The sequence below is a fragment of the Manacus vitellinus genome, unplaced genomic scaffold (genome assembly GCF_001715985.3).
Source record: "Manacus vitellinus isolate BGI_N305 unplaced genomic scaffold, ASM171598v3 scaffold_0_pilon, whole genome shotgun sequence".
Taxonomy (NCBI): domain Eukaryota; kingdom Metazoa; phylum Chordata; class Aves; order Passeriformes; family Pipridae; genus Manacus; species Manacus vitellinus.
The window spans coordinates 49,321,684-49,343,574 of NW_021938789.1; the positions used below are offsets into that span (position 1 = coordinate 49,321,684).

Sequence of the window (21,891 nt, forward strand, 5' to 3'; positions counted from 1 at the left end):
TGATGCACCCTTCTTCCCTCTCAACCAAACCAAACACCGATTAGAGTATCAGCAGGTGAGAAACTGTCCTGTGCTTCATGCAGGGTCTGCGTACAGTGGCAGAGGTGCTGTACATCCCAGGGCCTGGCACTGAGCATGCATTACAGGGTTAATAGTAACAGCAAAAGCTGTGTGAAAAGACTGTCCTGAGCTATAGGGCATTTCCTTCAGTTGTGTTTGATTAAGTTTTAGATCGTACTGCGAGCAAGTGAGTTCTTACCGTGACATTGTGTTTGGACTCATTTTGTTTAGATCATAAGATTGCAATGATTTGATGCTCTTACTCCGTGCAGAGATTCTAGAGAGAGGTGGATTTCGCTTATCTTCACGATAAAAAGAAGGCAAGGTGCCAAAAATTGTACACTGTGCTCGGTTTAGTATCTTAGATTTAATGTTCAGTATCAGTAACCTTCTCAGGAGATACTTCATGAAAGCGGAGTGAGATAGACACATTCACACTTGGAGTCTTTGCTTGTAGCGATGGACATTGACAGGCAGAGGTCTAGTGCTTATCCTCTTTTCGGCACTTCTTCTCTGTGCCTGTGGAGTGTAAAGCAGTTTAAATGTAAATGAGAATTTGTCTTAGGGTTTAGGAAAGGAAAGACTGACAGAAGTGTCCGCTTTTGGTGTGGATCTGAAAAACATTCATGAAACCTTAAAACATACCCAGAAGAAATGTCCTCAAACTTACCTGTATCCACTGGACTTTGCCCTGTCTCTCATTTTTTGATTTCTTGAGGGGCAAAGTCTGAAAGGAGTGTAAAATGAACTAACCTTGTATTAAAAACAGTTTGACCATGATGATCATCAGCATGGTTCTTGCTTGGTCTGCTAGAGGAAATGTCACAGTGGGATTGTCAACTGGGAGTATTGTTATGAAACAGCTTGCAGAGAGCTTGGTGCTACTCTTTTGGAAGAGCAAAAGCTGCTTTTTAAGTTTTAATGTGTGTGCTTATTACATACTTGCATTTCAGAGACTGCCAGACGGATGCATGGTGGTTTAGCTCTCTTTTGGCTACACCATTATGCTTCAAATAATAACCCAAATTAAACTGCCAACTTGAAGTATGAAAGGACATAACCTGCACCTTAGCATTTACTAATAGGCCTTGGTCATGTGAGCAAGTTTTTGATGTTGTATCTCCTTAACTACCTTTTTCTGAGCCTTCCTTCTTTTCAAAGCCTGAAAGAGTATGTAGGACAGTGCATGGAAGCTTTCCTCTTAGCTGTCTGATTGCATCTGACTCAAAAGTGTAAGTCAGCAGTGGAAGAGCTGTCAGTTCCACTTACTCTCCCAAGCAAACCAACCACAAAGCATTAAAAGCTTGTAACTGCGTTTCAAAGACACGGTAGCCAGGTACCAGCAGGACTTGAAGAATCACATTAGTCAAGACTGGAATGATTGACCTGTGTCACCTTTTGGGGCTGGAGGTGTAGCAGGTGAGAGAGGGCTGTGACTGTCCTAAAAAGTCTGTGCACATAGTTTCCAGGGCGAGAACCACACTATGCCACTGACTGGCTTCCTCATACTTAAGAGGGATTTTTCCAAAACCCAGGGTAGAAATCCTCCTGGACATGTGCCCAAAGTGGCAACGTGGCTTGTCCTCACAGTAGTTTCTCAAGCTCTTAGAGGACAACAGCATTAATGTTCCTAATGGTAGCCAAGGCAAACATCAAAACAAGTTGTCATAATAACCAGTTGGATTTCTTGCCCTGCACTCATGTTAGTACAACATTATATTTTTACACACGGCAGTCATTTTGCATTCTTCTACCTGTTTAAGAAGAAACTAGAGAGGGATTTGAGGATTTGGCTGAGAAGTGGAGTATTTTCTAAGATGAACATAAGGAGTCCTGCTGAGAAGATGCTTGGATTTTGGTACCTGCTACTACAGAAGTTGCACAGACCACAGAACTGCTTCCAGGCTCAGGCTGTCTCTGTCAGTCTGTAACATGGGAACTTGCGGGGTACTGTACAGAATTATTCTGTTTTGATGTTTTGAGGTCGTCTGATGAAAGAGATCAAGCAGTGAGCAGTTGGGTTTTTTGCAGATTGTGCAAATAAATTGTGGGGTTTGTTTTGTTATAAATGTGCAGCAGGCAGTAGTCTGTTGTCTTGTTCCTAGAAGTCCTGTTTAATATTTTTATATTTAATCTGTTTTATGGCCTGCAGCTTGAATCTGTTTCTCATATGTGTCTTACTGCTTTAACATTTACTGTATTGCAGAGTATGGAAAGCTTTAGCTCATCCAAGCCTATAGACAGAACAGGACCTGATGACATGGAAATTTTATCTGAAGAAAGGTGATTTTTATTTTTTTTTAATATATGTATGTTTTCCTTTCCCTGTGATTGTAGTAGAGCCTGAGAGATCTTCCACCACAGACTATGAGGGTGACATTTAGTTATGCTGCAGAACAGCATTACCCACCATGTTAATTTCAAAGTAGAACTTCATGGAGGCACTGTGAATGTTGTGTGGGCTTTGCCCTGCAGCATATGCCAGGGCAAAGACTTTTCCCAGCCTGTTAGGATTGTCTCTGAAGGTGCTGATGGTGCAGACCTGAAAAGAAGTCAGCTGTGAAGCACCTGAGCCAGCATACTCCACACAGAGGATTGCAGGGCCTGTCTTACCTGACCTCTGGGTTGGGAATCTGGCCCTTTTCTTTCTGCTTCTGCAAAAGCTGAACAGCCTCAATCTGCTCACCTGAGATGACAATTCCTCTTGACACCTGTTTGGTGGGAAAGTCGTACTGATTTGGATTAAGGGCGCTGGAATTAAATTACATCATTTATTTTTCACAAATAGCTTCTGAGAGGAAGCAAAAATACATAGTTTAGCAGCTTGACATGCTGCAGCCCAGAGTGTCCCTTCATTTGCTGTGTGAATTAGCGAGGGTGCAGGAATAGCAAGAACGTAAAAACCTGGTGTGCGTGCAGGAATCCTGCTTGTTTTTGTTACAAGACAGTCTGGTTTTGTATTTGTAATATGTTGGTTTGTTTTTGTTTTTTTTTATAGCAAAGAAAGTGAAAACGATGAGGTTTTTTTCAGGCATTCTCAGGTTGGTATTTTATTTTGTTTTGGTTTTGTTTCAGTTTTCTGGTCTCTAAATGAGCCTTTTATTGAGTAGAAACAAGTAGTTAGTTACGTGTACAGTTCTGTGAAATTTTGTTTTTCTCAGAGAAATGGAGTTAGCATGTACTTTTTCTTTCCCTTACCTATGCTTTTTATTTACATAATTTAGGGAGCCTCTCAGCCACTGAGTAGTCTGAAAGCATCTGCTTCAGTCCCTTTGATCCCTCCTTGCCAAAAAGGGAAGGATCACTGAAGTCAGCACTTTGGTTTAAGTGATGCGAAGTTGCCTTATTAATCATGGCAAACAGGGTGTCTTATCTCCCAGGGCAGTAAGATCATCTTGTCTCTCTTGATTTCTCTAAAATATCTTGGTCTTTTATTTATGATTTCCCAGCACAGCCTGTTACTTTTGAACATAGGTGTCTGCGATCCATTTGTCTTTAGAAAACTGGATCATCTCCTCTTTCTTTCTCAGAGTTGGTAGTTGGGATGGATGTCAGGAGGGAACATGTGGCATTGATGGCAACAGTTTTTCCCCCAGCTTTCCGTTTCTCTTCAACACACACCTCCTGCAATGGCTTTATGGTGTTTTTTATCTGACTGTTCAGCAAATCAAAGATTGGGGTTGGGTGAACACCGTTGCAGTCACTTGTTCATCTGGGTTTCTTTGAAACACCTCTAGACAGCCAAGCATTTAAAATACTGGGGAGAGTTATTTGAGGCACCTCTCCCTCAGCTATGCACCCATTTTAGAGGAGCACAGTAAAACAGCTGTAGCCAATGTCTGTTTTTTCTGGCTGTCTGGAGTTATCTGAAGGCTGGTAATATTTGTAAACTAGACTCCTCATGTGGTTGTTTGGGGGTTTTTTTCCAGTAAAAGCCACTATGCGTTTATTGCCTTTGAAAGACTCTATTTCTGGTAGGAATTATTTCCATCTAGCAGGAAAGATAAGTGATTGCTAACAACTGAGCTCTAACCAGCTGTGTTGTAGCTGGAGAAGTTTGTGGGACCCTGAAATATGTAACCTCTGCAAAAGGTGTTCAGGGCTGCCTTTGATCACTGCTCTGACTGAGCTTAGATGGATCTCCTACTTGGCTCCCAGAGGGTCAGTAATCCCCAATGATCCTGCACTTGCTCGTGAGTTGTTATATTTTCCGGACTGTAGATTTTGCAACACCTTGTTCCTTGCGTATCTTCTTGCTGGTGGAGGAGGTGCTGTTACTGCCATGCCACACAACACTCTTATTAAGCTTTTAAATTAGCCTGGTGGAGGTATGTTTGAGTATGAAATCATAATCTTAAAATAAACTTCTCTTTAGGACAAGTTTTAAAATGTAGAATTTTAACTGCAGGAGAGGACAGCCTTAACCCAGAACCTGTATTATATAGGAATTACAGGGTCAAGAAAATGTTACATTCCTGCAGAGTTGTTTTACATTCCTTGCCCCCTTATAATCCTTTTGCTTAGGAAAGCTTAAAGACATACGTTTCATAACAAACAACCCATTATGTATGAGGAAGGGATAGGGACTTCCTTTCTCTTTCTCACCCTGTCTCCGGTCTGAGAATATTAGGAAAGGTATTTGGAATTTGCCATAGTTACCAGTTGTGCCGACTTGGTTCTCCATGAGGCTGTAAAAATACCTTGAAACTCAAGTCCCAAATGAATTTTCAGTGCTTTTGTAACCTTCATAATCTGTCCTTGGAAGTAACTAAATTCCAGGATGAAAAGCACAGCTTTGTAGTATCTAGGTTTTGACAAGGGAAGGGTATTTAAGATTCACACCAGCATGGCAACAAGTGTAGAGGGGGATTGGCATGACTCAGAAGTAAGGCAACAGAATGGCTGCATTCCTGCATCAGGTTGTATTAATAAGATGTGCTTGAGGATGCTTCCTGCTTGTGGTTGTAAGGGATGATCAGATGTAGGGGAAGAAAGCCTTCTAATTTGAATCCACATGTAACTGATCAGAATACAACTTCCTGATCAGAATTTAAAAACCTTTCTGTTGACATTTATTTCTAGCTGCTTGAGCTACTCTTTGTGCTGAATCTCCATTGGAGCAGCGAGAATGAAAGTAGCTGACTTGTGCCCAGGTTACTTAGATCTGTAGTTACTGCTGCCTGCAAAGTATAGCTGCAAAAGCAGCTTCTAAAAAGCAGAATTCAAGTACCTACTTTGAAGATTTTTTTCGTGGTCATTTATGTAATATCCGCAGTGTACTGAGGCTGCCAAGCATTACCGGGATCATCAACTTGCCGCCCCTTCAGTTTGTAAGAAATTGTGGCACATCCATACCTAAGGCAAAGTAGTTCTCCCTTACGTGATTTTTTTCCCTGGAGGTTGGCAACTTGTGGCATCAGGAAATCAAAAAGGGAAAATAAGTGATGGAAACACTGAATTATCAACCCCTCTAAGGGTTTGGAATGCGCATTAATGCAAAGGAAGTTAAACATCTGCTTTCTGGAGTCTCCTGGGTTTTTACCACCATTGTTCTTCAGAACACCTGATGATTTATTCATTGTATTAGAGGCTACATCGGTGAGCAAGGAAAGGAGAGCAACTGACAACAGGCAGAGCACAGGCCTGTTTTTAAACACGTTTTAAATGTTTTCTACAACTCAAGTGACTTTAGAAGGATGAGGACATGGATATGATCTTTCTTATATATCTGTAATGGAAATGTTTACCCATCTGGGAAGTGCTCTTATATCTGCCAAAGATATCTTTTAAGAGTCTTAATAAGTCAGGAGATAGTACACTCTTCATAAAAAGATGTTTAACTCTGTAATTAGTATCAGTAGTGGTGACGAGATGGTATTTTCAGGTTGATCTCTTTGAAATTCTTAATCTAGATAAATTCCTCTCTTCACACTTCTTTATGTTATTAAAAATAACACTTGTTTTGAAACTTACTGCTTAATTTCTTTCAGCCTTTAAAATACTGTGCTGGCAAATTATATGCAGTTTATCAACGGGTACAGTTTGTTCTTTTAGTAAATGTAGAAGACTGCCTGATTCTGGCCATTGACCAGTCTTTCTGTTTGGAATGTACACTGACTGTTTAGATCCTAGCAGGAAATTTGTTACTGAACCTTAAAGAAATATTTAAGTCCTCCCAACCTGGAAGCAGCTTAAAAGATATTGAACGGTGAATTAGCATTTTTCCATGTACAGCTCTCACAATAAACACATTTGTAATCAGATTTAGCGTCAAGCTGTACGAGTTATTAGTGTTTGGCAAACTGTCATCTAGTGTTTCATTTTGTTATGCTGTTTCAACAAGGTGATTTATTGAAATGAACAGGAAGTACACACCTCATACAAATACAATACAGAAAACTCTTTACAACACCAGGGTATTCATCACCCTGGTTTTTAGAACCATAGAACAGCCCAGGTGGGAAGGGACCTCAAAAGATCATCTGATCCAACCTTTTGTGGGAAAGGAAGCCTAGATGAGATTATTTAGCACCCTGTTCAATTGCAGGGATTGACGGAATTGAATCCAGATAAGATTAAAACATTTATTCATATGATTTGTCTACTGGGCAAGGTTTTCTTTCCCCTCTTCATGAAATTTACTTGTTTTTCTCTGCTCAAAAGGGAAAAAAAACATAAACACATCATTAACTTTATGCAGATGAAACAAAGTAAATGTGCCTTAGTGGTGTGTATTAGGGATATTGAAGCATTTGGCCGTGCTTCTAGATTCACAAGAAAAATACGTCCAGAGATACCAGTTATTTTCTTTAGGTCCATTTTCTTTGCATATCAGCATATGCACATTACTAACTAGATTATCAAAATACCTGCAGGGAGAAAATCTGTATGTTGACTACCTGCTAGACTATGTTGGAGAGAATTATGCCTAAACTGTTCTTATCAAATTCCACTAGTTTATGTAGTAGTGTAGTGCTGTCTATTCAGATAGCTCTGTGCTTGTTGGTGGATTTACACATATCACACTATATGTTTATGTACATGCTTTACAGTTCCTTTTCCCTGCTGCCCTCTGTGTGGCATTACAGCTCATTTGTTTTAGAGTCACAAAACTACTTCGTTTCGTCAGGCACTATTGCGGACACGCAGTGTGTCTCTGGATTGTGGGAATGGCAGTGGTTTCTGCATAAATGCACACAACGTGTGGTATGTGCAGGGGTGAATAGTGGTGAGACAAACAGCAGTTGCTCCTAGGTAGTGCTAACTGGTGAATCATTTACTTGACAGCATTCTGCCTTTTTTTTTTTTATTCCTAAGTCATTGGATGCTTGTGTGAATTTTTTGGCTTTTTCCCAGAGTCCGCACTGCTTCCAGCTGAGATGCCAAACCCTACTGCCGTTTGGATTTGCGCAACGCTGCTTTAATACCCCGAGCTCCTCCATAAATAGTTCTGCTCTCCCCACGCCCAGCTAGAAAACAACCACAGGAAATCAGGGAATGTGCAGCCAGCACAGCTTAGCTGGCACTAATTGATCTGAGCCAGCACAGCCTGCATGAGAGCATTCATGTACGTAGCCTGCACTGCTTGCTGTCTGCAGCTGCTACCTCAGGAGCTCTGGTGCCTGCTTTTTAGAAGGCACCATATTGCTACAGCCTCACAACAGCAGCAGCGGTTCTGTTGTTGCTCGAAGGAGTTGCGCTCCTGTTGGAAGTGTATGCGGCCACCCCCTCCCTCTCCCTTTCTCCCTGCCTCCCTCCCTCCCTTTTCATCCCAATCCATTACTGGAGGCTTTTTCAGCTGCATGCAGTTGTCAGGGCAGGCAGTCTCGGGAACTTGCAGTGGCTTTCTAAAGAAGGAGAAATTCAAGGAAGGCAGATGGACAGATGTCTTAACTGGTGTGAGTGAGCAATTAGTACATAGGGGTCACCAGGCAGGGGATTTGGATTTGGAGCTGGAAACATCAGGGACTGTTTGTTTGGATCCTATTAGCTAAAGGCATGAGCTTACTGTTGCTGTGACTGCAGGGGGTTTTTTCTTCCTCTGCATCCTGAAACATTTTTTTTTCTTTCTCTCTCATTTCTTTGGGTGTATGGGAACATAGCTGACTACAAGTATGAAGATTCAAGAGCATCCAAGCATGCCTGAAAACAAGTTGCAAAGAAATCAAGATGCTGATGATCAGGAAAACAGCTTTGTATCTGAAGTGCCTCGGCTGGATTTAACCTCACTGTGTGATGACAACAACTGGGAAGGTAGGATTGTGTGATGGCTGGTCATATGAGTGAAATGAGAGAGAGGGAAACCTGAGTGGGCTGGATGTATCTTTATGTGATCGTGTTCTTATGCTAAAAACAACAGGAAAGCAATTTTGTCCTGAATGTAGAACTGAAAGTTTGGAGAAACTGCAAGCAAATACTAAATGGTACTAAGTCTAATTGTCACTTAGAGGGAGAAAATTAATTGTTTTATTCTTGAAGTTACTTTCATGTTCCGTTTAGCACTTTTATCCCTGAGTGTTTTGGGATATCTTATTTCATGGTGACATTGGAGATTTAAGCTAGACTGTCTTACGCTTCAAAGCAACTGAGTGTTTCACAGTCTAAAAGGAACATTTCTTCCTCTTCAATCACTATATGGAAATAATTATTTGGATCTGAAAGGCACAGCTGGAAAAAAAAGCTGTCTATCTGTTACTTTGTCTTACAAACAACTTTTTTTTTTAATGTATTCTGTGAAGGAAATCTGTTCGCCAGCTCAAGTAGCAGTTTTAAATTGATTGTATGTCATTTAAATTATTTTAATACTGTTTCTTAGGTCTCATGTCCAGAGTGCATGCTTGGTTGGCTGTTTACACTTACTCTTTTAAGAGTGGGAAATCTAGGCAAACTCTGTGGGTGCCATGAGCCTCAATTTCATTTGAAATTGAGATGAAATGAAGGTGTCCAGTGCTTCTGGGATCAAACCCTTTTCCAGTTACTGAAATGTTTCTGTGTACAAGCAAGAATTCTTCTGTTAGTTTATGCTTTAAGAGTGAAAGATGGGTTTTGACAGGGAAGAAACAGGAAAACGCAAGTGTTTTAATAAAGCAGGAGAGGGAAAATGTGCTACTGATTCATTGCTCTAAAAAAGCAATCTCTGAGGAACACTGAGAAGTGAAGTTCTCTACTCTTGCCTCCACAGTGTACGTGACCTAGTACGTTTTGCCTTTCCTTCTAGGACAGAAGTAGTTATGACACTTCAGGCATGAGTAAAGAAAACCCGCAGCCATGACTGCCTTTGATTCAGCCAGGAATTCAACTAGTCACCCTGGACAGGAGGGAATTTTTCCATTTGCTTGCTGGGCAGGGAATCCCTAGATGGAATCACCACATGTGCAGCATGGCTGATCAAAGAGCCTCAGAAGGGCTCCCAGGCAGCCTTGACCACTCTGTTTACTGAGATGCTAATTAGCAGAGCCCTGCAGGGTCTCAAGGCAGGGTGAGCATGTCTGTGTCCTCAGAGGTGATGTGTGGCTTCAGCCATCCTGTGAACCTTTGGAAATAATGACTCTTTTTTTTCCATCCTGCATTAGTAATAGGAGTCATATGAATGCACCAAGGAGAGAACACAGTTCCTTTCTGTCTGCCAGTGGCTTTCCCACTGTATAAAATAACTTGTATCTTTGGTACAACTTCCTTGTAGCAGGCATGCTCTTATGTTTGGATTCTAGCTTTCTTGCCCTGCAAATACGAAACAGGATTAAGGGCACATGTGACTGCACTTGAAGAGTGCTTCTCTCAGATTCTTCCTTCCTCCCGTCTGTTCATGTGTATTTCACAAGAGGAGGAGGTGGGCAGTTGCAAAAGAATCAGCTGTTGGGGGTGAGAGAGACATCATCTTCAGAAATATGTGCCTTCCAGAATCACCATTTTGTTGGTGTGGATGCAACAGCAGCAAAATGGTGTCTTGTGTATCTCAGCAAGGAGAGACTGAATCTTTCCCAGCTGTGGATGTGAAATCAAGCTTGCAGCAGCCAGGAAGGGAAGGTATTAACATCAACTCTCAGACTGCTTCTCTAGCTAACGGCACAGTCTGTTGTTGAGACTGGCTTTGCGAGGCACGGTTGTACCACCCATCCACAGTTCTAGCCAGGATATCCTCCTGCCAGCCAACCTGTGTCACTCAAACCTTCACACATCTCTCCAGGATCCATGCCAGAGCTCTGGTTGCATCCCCATTGGAAGGGAGAAAGGACCATGCCTTCAAAAGTGGCAACACTGAACTGTTTATTGCTTTGCTCTAGTAAATTTGGTAGGTCCGTCTTTCAGGAAATTACCCATTACACCGTTGACTGACTTTTGAGGACAAGGTCCTCTGTATCATACTACAGGAGATACAGAGCATCTAAAGACAAGGGCAACTGCTGGGACTTTCACAAGTGACTTGTGAGAACAGTTACAGGTTGAGGGGTTGCCTTTGGCTTTAGCTGTCACTGCCTCGAGTGTTAGGAAAAAGCCTTGAAAAATGGGCACAAAATTACACAAGACAACATTGTCCGTTGACTAGGTTTTATTTGTCAGTCAAGCAGGCTCTCCATCGTGTTAAGACCAGAGCTGCCATAAAAACCCTCACTCAGGGGCACAGAACTCTGATAGTTGCTACCAGGTGAGCTGGCAGAGTCCCATGCCTTTTATGTTATGTTAGAAGTAATTTTTACCAGATTTTTCTTTCCCATAAGGCTTCCCACGTAGTCAAAACTCTACACAAGAGGAGAGATTTGCTGTACTTCTCCAAGCTGTGTTCCCTTTAACTAAAGCTGAGCAGAGACAGGACAGAGAAATTTGCATCCCACAATGCATAGGCTCACACTCCACCACATGCCCACCTTCTGTGTCCCCCTTGCCTGCTGTGTATAGAGGCATATGTGTAGTAATCATCAGGCTATTGCTGTAGTAGACAAGGTGTGAGCAGTGCCCCAGCCAAATTCAAGACCTGAACTCTTAGCCTAGGTGCATTTCCATGGTCCAGAAGTAGTTTCCGAGTGTGCATCTAGCAGGTGCAAATCGGGTAGTTTTGTTCTCGCACTGGGTGTGAACCGAGGTGTCTCTGTGAACTAGGATATCTGACTGCTGGGTTTGCCTGCTAAACTGGTCAGTCAGTGCCAGCTGAGATGGCTTTGTAAGCAAGCATTTTCAGAGCTGCTTCCATAGCAAAGGTTTCTAATTGTTGTGGATTATGTTTGAATTGGGTGCTGTGACTGAGGAGTACAGAGTGTTCTCTCACAGTCCAGAGCTATTGTGCAGATTTCTTACCAAATGTTTCTAATTCAAGCCCAGAACTTGCTATCCTGTCCTCGAGGAAAATCTGGAAGTATGTTGCTCTTCAGAACAGTGGCTGGCCTTGTCAGCAGATTGGACTGAGCAGGCAGTTCAGTGGATCAGTACGATGTGTGTGATTGCTGCTGATGTCACCTGATTACTGATGCTTTAAAAAAAGTTCTGTAGCTGAGATTTCGAGCAGAGTTTGCAGTAACAAGCACTTAAGGAATAATCAACAGACATTTTTCTGCGAACTATCAAGCTCAAAAAAAAAGCAGAAGTTTAAAATGCAAAAACACAATTCGAGTTCTCAGTGTTGAGAACTCAAGTATTGCAGCACTTAGACCCTGAGGGTGAAGCTGATCTACAAATAGTTTTAGCATTGACTTAGTTGATACTTTCCCATGGAAAAAAACCCAAAGGAATGCAAAAAAATCCAAATAGTGTAGCAAAAGGGAAACTGCATTTAGTTTTCTTTTTTTTTAGCACTGTGAACTTAGACTGATCAGTGTATTTGTGTGTAACAGTCTTTAGCATAACATAAATAGGTAATGAAGCACATTTCATTTTTATTACTAAGTGTAGAAAAAAATAATTGCATTGTTTACTGAATTTATTTTATAGCATCAATATATTAAAAATGTGGTTTTGATTGTTAAAGTTTGCTTGCTAGCTGAGAGATGTGTCATCTCACTAACTGAATAGGCATGGCAGTGCTGTATTTGGGCCATTCTTTTGATCTGCGTAGGAAGAATACCTCCTGATGTATTCAAACAAGGATATTTCCATACAGTTATTTTTAAGATGAAAAAAATAGGTTGTTACTGAGGTACTGAATGCTTTGGATGGAGTTTTAAATTGCTTTATTCATTTCATTGTAAGAGGTCTTTCTGGACTCTTTCAAGTGGCATTTTGATGCTAGGACCTCAGGTGTTGTAATGAGTTTAGACTTCTTAATCCCTATGGACCTACTTCAGTTTACAGCAGCTAAGCTTTGGCCTCCTTTGTTTGATACCTGGGTGTGTGTAAAAGCAGTTAGCAGCAGGCATCAGCTGTGTGGCTGCAGAGAGGGAAACAGGAGATGCCTATGGCATTTTGCTGGTGAAACCTCAGGTGGTATTTGTGTGTGGACACCCCTCTGTTGGCCCTGCAGCCCCCAGTAACCCTGTGGCAAATATACAGTGTAATTATAAAAAAAGACATGTTTTTGTCAGCAAGAGGGCTTGGAGCTCACTAGTAATACACCAGTGTGATACAATAAATCTTTTTTCCTTCTTGCATTTTACAGATTTATTAATATCTCCAGCCCTCTATGCAGCAGGTTTGCAGAGAGGTTGTATTGCCATAATGTGTCTACAGAGTTCTGCAGAGCCACACCTGGCAGATGGCTGACAGCTTTGTTGAAAGATTAGCTGGTTTTGTGGGATTTTGAGAGGGAGTGCAGCACTTCTGAAGGACTGCAGGCTCAATACCAGCATAGCTCACTGCTTCTGTGCCAGCTTAGAAAAGGCAGACCTGAAAGAAATGCCTTGAGAATCTGACCAAGAAATAAAAAAATTTTTCACCCTTTCTCTGCACTGGTACAGCTACAGTGGGTAGATATTCCCTTTTGGGGTTTTTTTATGAAAAGTTTTCATTAGGGAAAAGGGGGGGGAAAGCACGTGGAAAGAATGTGGAGATGGGTAGAAAACCAAGAGTTTTCCCTGAGCAAGAGAGATCTGTTCAGGACAGAAAATTAATAAGGGTAGCTGCCCTGTCGAGTCAATGGCAAGGAAAAGCTGAAACATCTACATTCTTTACTGAGATTCTATTCTTCAGTTAGCAGAAAGGGGAAAGGGTGACAACATTAATCATGATAGCAGATACTTCAAACCCGAACCATTAAGTCGAGGAACTTAACAGCCTTCAGGAAAGGCTCAGTGCTTTGACAGCTATCTTGGATAAATGAATAACAAAAAATATGTATCCTGTTAAACAGGAATTGATTGATTGTACACCGTCAGAAAAAGTGGCAGCTTACCCTTAGTGGGATCCTATATGTTTGTGTGATCCAGCAATTCCAGTGCTTCCAGCTGAAGCACCTGGCACCTGGCCAGAAGGAGAGAGAAGGCAGTTGGACTACAGCTCTGGTCTACTTTGTGATCTGATGTAGATAAAACCCATAATTCTATATACCTACATATATTCCTTGATTAATTGCTGTGTTACTCTCTGGGAGTCTAGCTGTTTTGTGTGCAGATGAGTTTTTTTCTTCTCAATATGTTGGGTCAGCAAGGGAAACGAAATTACCCATAGAGTCAGGCCTTCCAGGAGCAAGGGTTAAAACCAGCTGATTTTCTATAGCAACCATTTTTTCTGTCAAGTCTCAAATTTGATTTTTCCTTTTAGGACTTTTTTCTTCTCCTTTTTAACACTTTCTCCTTTGCACTGTGAGTTTCTGTTTTGGGGGATTATTTTGAAATCAACAAAATAAAAAGTATATATACCTCAGTCTTGAATAGCTTATGTGAAGTGCTTTGTTGTCTTCTGGGGTTTGATCAGAGGCTCTTTGAGCCTTTGCAATTCCCTGAATGTTGCATGCTATCTGGTTTAAAAATCCACCTTGGACAAAGTCACATGCATCATGCATGATTAATAATGGCTTTGTTAGCTGGTGTGATAGGAGCTTAATTTGGTTACTGCTAAATGTGCTGCTGATTTCTTCTAAATTTATTCTATCTATGTAAATCCCATGAAGGTGTTATTTAACAATTTCCAAGAGCAAGTTCTGCTTGGGGGTGAGAGCGTATTCAAAGAACTAAAAGGGAGAGATGTCTAGAAGAATCCCATGCATCATTAACTCTCATTCCTGTGAGTCAAATGTATCAACTTTTTTCCTTTTGTATTATTACCCTTTATTTTGCTACTAGAGATCTTGTGAGATCCTTCCCAAAATTGTAAGAGATTCAGGGAAGTGGGTGCAAAATATTTCAGGTATTAGATACTGCCACAATTGAACTGTGCTTAGAAAAACTCTTTTTCCAGAAATTACCTAAGAGAATTGCAGGTTGCATAAGCTTTCTGATTCTACATGCACTTCAGACTTGCACACCTCATGGAAGTAACATCTGTGAGCCAGGCTTGTATGTGCTTCTCTTATCACAACACCTTCAAGAAGCTCTTATACAGAAACCCCCTGCCATCCCTTCCAGGGTAACCATCAGTGTGAATGCAGCACCAGCCTCTAAGCAGAGGCATGCCATTTATATTCATGTGCTAAGGAAGAAGAGAAAAGGAGGAGAGCAGAGCATCGTTTGAAGATGTGTATGGGCAGAAAACCACTGAGCCTGTCATTACTGCATTGGGGATGATCTCACGCTGCCCGAATTGTACAGAGGGGGAATATTAAACAGCACAGAGGTTCTGCAGGGGAGTCCTTGTGCAATCCACTCTGAGCTGTGAAAATGTTATCCTTGTTCAGGAAAAGGAAATAACTGGATTTTTTTCATAAATTGATAACTTCTAAAACCCCTTCTCTTTATGAATGGAGAAAAGACACACTAGGCACAGGAAACAGTTAGTCCATAGCTCTGTGACTGATCTGGGAGCTTTCTATAAGGTTTTTGTTTTGTTACTTGACTCTAGAACTGTTTGTTAGATTTATAAGTTCAAAGCCTGGCTCTTAGCACCACAGGATTAGACAGTTTAAGTAGGAGCATGCAAATCAGCTTAGTAAACTATCTGAACACAAAATGTTGGACTCCTTATGGCATCTGGAGGGAGTGATCACAAGATTGAGGCGATTGCTTTCCGTGGGCTCTATTATGCTAATCAGCAATGCTAAGTTGGGTTTCCCTTTCCCACTTCCCTCTCCCTGTACAACATTGCTTTTACTTCTAGCTGGTTATGTAATCCAGGGGACTGAGAATTTCCTCCCTTTTGTACTATGCTGTTAAGCAGCAGGATTGCATGTGAAAGAGATAAGGGGAAATTGGGACCATATTACCATAATTGTTAATTTATGGGCTAGGCACCCTGTGGAACAGGTAGTAGCGCCAGACACCTTTTGCTTGCAGACTAGAAGAACCTATGTTTACTCCGAGGCTTTGAATTTCCAGTAGCAGGTGACTGGGTTGCACTGGAGAGCTGGAGGCTACAGGAAGACCTATTCATTTACAGTATTTGTACATCCTGAAACTGAAAAAATATCCTTTCGTAATCCAGTTGCCTCTTTTGTACTAACGTGTTCCAATAATTCTCTCTGTCCAGCATAACATTTTAGTCAAAGGTGTTACCTGGTGATAGCCTTGTTTAGAGTCAGTCTGTGGTAATTCCTCATCATCTTTTGGGCACAGTTTTCTGTTACACCTAAGAGATTACTTAGTTTGTGTAGGGTGCCCATGTGGTCAGGCAGTGTTTTGTATTGCTTTGCACACAGGGCAGATGCGAGTAATGACCGGAGAATGCCTGGTGGCAAGGAGTCATGGTCCAGGACAAATGAGTCAAGGTTCATTAGAAAAGTTACCTGGAGTCTTGTCTTACATGTAAAACAAAAACAATAAAACCAGCCTTTGTCTTACTGTTCCCAGAGCCCATCCCTGCTCTTTCCTCATGGCAGCGAGACGGCTTAGACTCAGATGAGGCTCGCCTTTCCCCGCAGGCTGGGCGCTTAATTCGCCAGCTGCTGGATGAGGACAGCGATCCTATGCTGTCCCCTCGCTTCTATGCCTATGGACAGAGCCAGCAGTACCTGGATGATACAGAAGTGCCTCCTTCTCCTCCCAATTCTCATTCCTTCATGAGGTGGGTGGTGATTTGCGTGTGCTGACCCTCCCTCCCAGCTGCATCAAGCAACATCCTCATATGTTATCGTATCATATACATCATATAGCTGTACTGTGTTGTGTTTCTTTTCCTGCTCACAGGAAACTGTTGTTTTTATGAAAGTTCTTGGTAGCTAATCATTTCTGGGTTTGTGAATTTATATCTAGGGAGTTGCTGCTGCTGAAAGAGGCTGTTAGAGCATCTTTTGCTATCTGTCATTGCAGAGTAGCAACATAGCATTCTCACTTTCTGGGCTTTGCCTTTATTTACCCAAAGTTTAAATGCCGTTCTCTGCATCGAGATGTACTGTGGCTGTTTGGATAAGCTCTTCCTGCAATCTCTGTTCGTGGTAGGAGGCGGAGTTCATCCTTGGGATCTTATGAAGATGACAGAGAAGACCTTACCCCTGCACAACTCACCCGGAGGATTCAGGGACTGAAGAAAAAGATCAGGAGATTTGAGGACAAATTCGAAGAGGAAAGGAAATACAGAGTGAGTTTCTAGGAGTTAAGCATTTATGTGGAGATATATGAATTAACAACAAAGGGAAGGGACATCAGGGAAATGTGTCAAACATACAGAGGGCTTGAAAGCTTTTATAAGGAGGAAAAAAAAAAGAAGAAATTAACAAAGCTACTGCCCCTAAAAAAATGTGTATCCATACCAAGCAAATTACCTTTCCAGGCATTATGTACTATCAGTGCAGCACAAGAGAGAGAGTCTAATAAACTCATAGGATTTTGATCTCTGCTTAAGACAGGGAATAGGAATAGCTGTGTTAAACTTCTGTTTGTTTACTTATTTAAGTTCGGCTTATGGAAAGCACATTTGCACATCTCATTTGCATTGTGGTAATCCCAGGACACCTGTGCATTGCAGAGGAGAGAGAACAGCTGCCTTCACTCCTGAGCAAGGAACCACAGTCTTCTGCTGAGCAGCAGTAGTGGACTGTACTCTAATTGTTCCTGACATGCCCTTCCAGTGCACAGAAAGCTTTTTAAGGAACCAAAGCTTTGCATGTGTGTATCTTTGCTGGAGATTGAAGTACAAAGAATTGTACTGAAAGGATCTTGCCTGCAGTAAAAAAGGCTGGAGGAAATGCTCAGAGTTTGCTGTAGCCTAGCATTTAGGTTATTTTGTTGTCTTTGGATATAAGGCAGCCTTTGGTGTGGATACATGTATCCTAATACTTTTCAAACTGTTCATGTTAGGTTTCCTATTTTGGAGGTGCCCTCTTGTTACAAAACAATAGACACAAGAATTCCAATGTGCATCTGACCCTCTGAGCCACTTCTATGACTCAGTTGTTGCCGTCAAATGTTTTGTGTTTTCTAAAAAGAAAATCAATTTCATGATGCCCCTAAGACAGTGTTGTGAAGGGCAGGAGCAATTAAAACAAGGTCTGAAATGAGCTGGTCAGAGGTGTGCAGGTGCCGGTCAGAAAACAGTGACTGTGCTCTGTGCTGGATCCAAGTTCTGTTGTACCTCTTTGTCCCACACACTTGTTTCAGTGAGTCTCTCCTGTTGGTTTAACACAGATTCAGCATGATTCTTCTTTCCTCTCAGCCTTCCCACAGCGACAAAGCAGCCAACCCCGAAGTGCTCAAATGGACAAATGATTTGGCCAAATTCCGAAAGCAGCTTAAAGGTGAGCAGCCACCACTGGTGCACCTTTGGGGGGCGGCTCAACTCTGACTCATTTAGATTTGATGTGAGGTAGCGATCCTGTCACTGTCACATTTTAAAAATGACAAATTACGCATCTTCCAATGTCCCTGTTTAGAGTCAAAACTGAAGATATCGGAGGAAGACCTTGGCCCTGTTGTGCGTCAGCGAAGCAACACGCTTCCCAAGAGCTTTGGCTCTCAGCTGGAAAAGGATGATGACAAGAAGCAAGACCTGTCAGATAAATCTGCCAAGCCTGCTGTGGAAGTAACCCTTGACTCTATCCAGAAGAAGCTTCAAGAAAAACGAGCAGAAACAAATCGACCTGAAGATATTAAGGTATGACGTAGACAAATCAGGTTTAGGTCTTTAAGTACAAGTAGGTAACTTGTGGCTGCACAGTCACTTGTGAGAGCACTGTGGTCTTCTACTTTTGTTTAAAAGTCTACAACCTTTACTCTGGGCTCACTTGCTTTAGTTTCTTTCCCTCTGCCCCTTAGTATCTGATTTTTTTCCAGAGCTCGGTTTCTTTTGTATGTCATCATATGTTCTTTGTCTGACCGTTGTATATTCTGAGCAATGTTTCTGAATTATTGCAATATTTCCTGCCCTGCATTTGGCTATTTCTGTTATTACATCCAAAGGCTTCTGGCAGATTCTGAGTCTTCCACTGATACTGGAGATTGTGTCATCTGTTAGCTTCTATTTATTTCAAAGCTGAATGCTATTCTCTCAGGGTATTTTATCACTACCCTTCAGAGTTTCACATGGAGCTCTGTTAGCTGCTGGAATCTCTGAGGGTTATCAGCAGGGAGGTCTTTGTGTCTGATGTTGAATGCTCCTGAGGTTTGGGCAACCTTGTAAGTGAAGTCCTTGAGTCTGCTGACATGTAAATTGTGCAGTGGTTTGTAAGAGTGAGGCAGACAGCATTATCTTTGTTTAATAGATCTGAAGAAGAAGAACTTGCACATAGTGTGTGTGTGTTTGGCTATTTTCTGACTGTAGCAAGAATCCAAGCCTGGCTGTTTGTAGAGGGCCTGTTGACAGTATTTGGTATTGTGATAGGGAGAGAAGGCGTGGAGTCGGGTAAGTTCAGTGGGAGAGCTCTGGCCAACTTAGTTAGAGAAGTCTGTCTGTCCTTTATTTTTTTGGCTTTGTCCCCTCAGTCTGTCTGCCACAGCTTTTCACTGCATGGCAGAATTGGCAAAAGGAGATGATCTGACTGCACTTCAGCTCTTGGTAAAGTGTATTTGTGGCAGTCAAAGCAAAGGTGTCAAGTTTTGCAAGAGGTATTGGAGCTTGTCTCAAATTTATAGAAAAAGAAAGGACATGTGTTCTGTTGTAGAATTGTCACTGCAGATCTTAAACGAAAAAGAGCCACAATCATCGAAAGTTGCATAGCTTGTTTTTTCAAAGCACATTGATAATCAATAAATCCCCCTTAAAAAATATCTTCATATGCAAAATTTACATGTTTTTAATCTGCCTGCGTTGTATGTAGGGTTCTACTCACAGTCTCCTTGGCAATATAGCTGGAATCTTCAAAACTTTCATGACAATATGACATGACTTTGATTATACCACAGATCAGTATTGTTTGAGTCCAGGAATCTGACTTTGTTTTCTTCTTCCTCCTCCTCTCTCTCTGTGCCAAATTTCATAGGACATGACAAGAGATCAGATAGCAGCTGAAAAAGTGGCTCTTCAAAAAGCTTTGCTGTATTATGAAGGCATTCATGGCAGACCGGTATGTACTGCACCTTTTTTTTTTTCAAAGTGCATATTTCTGTGTCTTTGTCTGTGGTAAATGATACCCATAATGCTCCTTTGATGTCACTGGTCACTGGAACTTTTTGCTCTTCAAACCCCCCATGCATCCTCTAATCCACCTCCCTGATCCTTGACTTCCACTGCCACTGAGGAGTCTGTTCTAGGCAAGGTGGTGCCACACGCAGCACAGGGATTGACAGACACCTGCAGGACAGAGCCTACAGGCCCAGTGAGGCCAAGTGTGCATTATTTTGGCATGACACTCACTAGATTCCACAGACATCCAGTTTGTGTGTTGTCTCCCATCCAACCAGGAAGTTTGCAGTTTTTTGGTATTAATGGCTAACCAGGAAGGCACTTTCAGGGAGTTGACAGGACATTTGGTTCTTCTCCTGAGAAAGAGGTGGGTTTTATCTGTGTACCAGAGGAAGAGAATGGCATGAGTTTTCTTGTACATTTGATCTTAACAAAGCCAAATTATTTATGAAGATGGGGAATTAAGTATTGTGTTGATCCCTGCTGTGGCAGAAACACAGTGGCTTCCAGGCCACCAAGTTGGCTTACTATGAGTCCCTCCTTCTCTTTCAATGATGACACTGTAATCTTTGCTACCAGCTGCATGGGTAAAGTAACTTAGTGTCAGAGTGGTGCTAATCCTTTGAGCAGTGGCTTGGGAGCAGCAAATTACTGCTTATAAGGAGTACTTGATTAGTGCAGCTGACAAATCTGTCATTCTGCTCCTGCATGGGATTCCTGATCTTTTCCTTCCTTTTGCTTCTGAATTATTTCCTTCTTTATCCGTTGTTTTTAAAATAGTCTCACTAATTTATTTAAATACATTCATGAAGTGCTAATATTGTACAGTCACATATATTAGCAATTAAAAATGGCATAGTTATATGAGAGGAAATGCAGATTTATTCTTGAGTAAAATAGCAAAAGGGAAGCACAAAGGAGTCCACTTAACCTTCCCTGTCTTCTCCATGAGACCAACTCTGCTTTTGCTGCCTTTACAATGATGTAAGTCAACAGGTAGCATCCTTCTGAAGTGAACTCACTTGAATCTGTTTAAAAAAAAAACAAGCCCAGAGCCTATCATGTCAGCACACCTTTTTTTCCCCCTCCTTCCCTTGCTTCATTTATACAACTGCTTTTTAGTTTATTTGTTTTTAAGTAAGCAGTCTATACCTAGCAACACTGAAGTGCATGGCAAGGAAGACTGTAGCTGATCAGCCTTTGCTGTTCCTAGCTCCTGGCACTGCAGCAGTGGAAAAATACTGAGAGTCTGAGGAGAATGGGGATAGTTCAGCCAAGTTTTTTTTGTCTTAAAGACATTTAACTAAACAAGAAAAACAATGGAGCTCAGATTTATTGTGCAACTGGGTCTTTCTGCACCAGTGATACACGAACCTGCAAAGGTGGAACTGAACTGTTTTAGTTAAGCCAAAAGTCTGTCTCTGCAGAAATTCTTGAGCTGCTCTAACAATGCGACCAATGGTCTGTTCCTCAGCTGCAGCTCTTTTACCATGTGGAGTGTGCCCCAGAGTTGTGTCAAAGGTTCCATTATTCCAGCAGTCTCTTTGCATTTTGATGTTGTCCCAAAATATACTCAGGCTTTGCTGGTCTTACTTATGTTTACTTAATGAGACAGTTTGCCTGTGTGCTAAGCATTTACTTTCAGAGTCTGCTTTCTGTTAAATTTGCTGGTGTAAGTCTCAGACTCCATACACTTAACTTCCAATGCCTAAATTAATTTTCTGTGTTGTTCCTCCATACTGATATCCAGACACTGAAGTGTGTTGCTTATCTTTTCCATTCTTCAACATACCTAAGGATTTTTGTCCATGCCAAGGCTTATGTTTATTTTTCTGTGCAGAACAGTACTGTTTATCAACTTTGAAATATTATTAATTGAATGCTTTAGTTCTCAGCCTCAACATGAGCCTCAGCACAGTCTTGGTTTGGTTTTTTTTGAAGTAAGAGAGACTGTCTGAGCCAACAGTAGTGCTGTACCTCCTGTTTTACTAACTGCTAGTCTAATAAAGCTAGGATTAATATTACATATATATAATTTTAGACTACTCAGTTTCTACAGTTGTATTCTTGTTTAGTTACAGAGAAATGTCCAAAGATGGAGGCAACTTGCTAGCCAGTGCAACTGAGTGCAGACACATCAATACAAAACTCAGTACAAAGAGGGCTGAGTGAATTGTTTGATGCTGCTCACATTCCTCTGATCCATGTGAGCTGCTTACTCAACAAACAGGCAGTATTGGAGCCCTGCTGTGCTTTGTG

At 41.6% G+C, this 21,891-nt stretch overlaps 1 protein-coding gene across 5 annotated transcripts in view; it reads left to right on the forward strand.

The window, feature by feature from the left end:
* Nucleotides 1–21,891, forward strand: part of FAM13A (family with sequence similarity 13 member A) — a 139,998-nt gene that overhangs the window by 105,166 nt on the left and 12,941 nt on the right. For 4 of the 5 annotated variants that reach the window (XM_018072979.1, XM_029960830.1, XM_029960839.1 and 1 more), the window contains 8 exons: nucleotides 2,267–2,343; nucleotides 3,059–3,101; nucleotides 8,163–8,313; nucleotides 15,927–16,140; nucleotides 16,515–16,653; nucleotides 17,728–17,809; nucleotides 17,945–18,165; nucleotides 19,490–19,573. In XM_018072979.1, the coding sequence (XP_017928468.1) occupies nucleotides 2,267–2,343; nucleotides 3,059–3,101; nucleotides 8,163–8,313; nucleotides 15,927–16,140; nucleotides 16,515–16,653; nucleotides 17,728–17,809; nucleotides 17,945–18,165; nucleotides 19,490–19,573 (1,011 nt within the window). The remainder of the gene's footprint in view (nucleotides 1–2,266; nucleotides 2,344–3,058; nucleotides 3,102–8,162; nucleotides 8,314–15,926; nucleotides 16,141–16,514; nucleotides 16,654–17,727; nucleotides 17,810–17,944; nucleotides 18,166–19,489; nucleotides 19,574–21,891) is intronic. The other variant, XM_029960838.1, reaches the window with a different exon arrangement.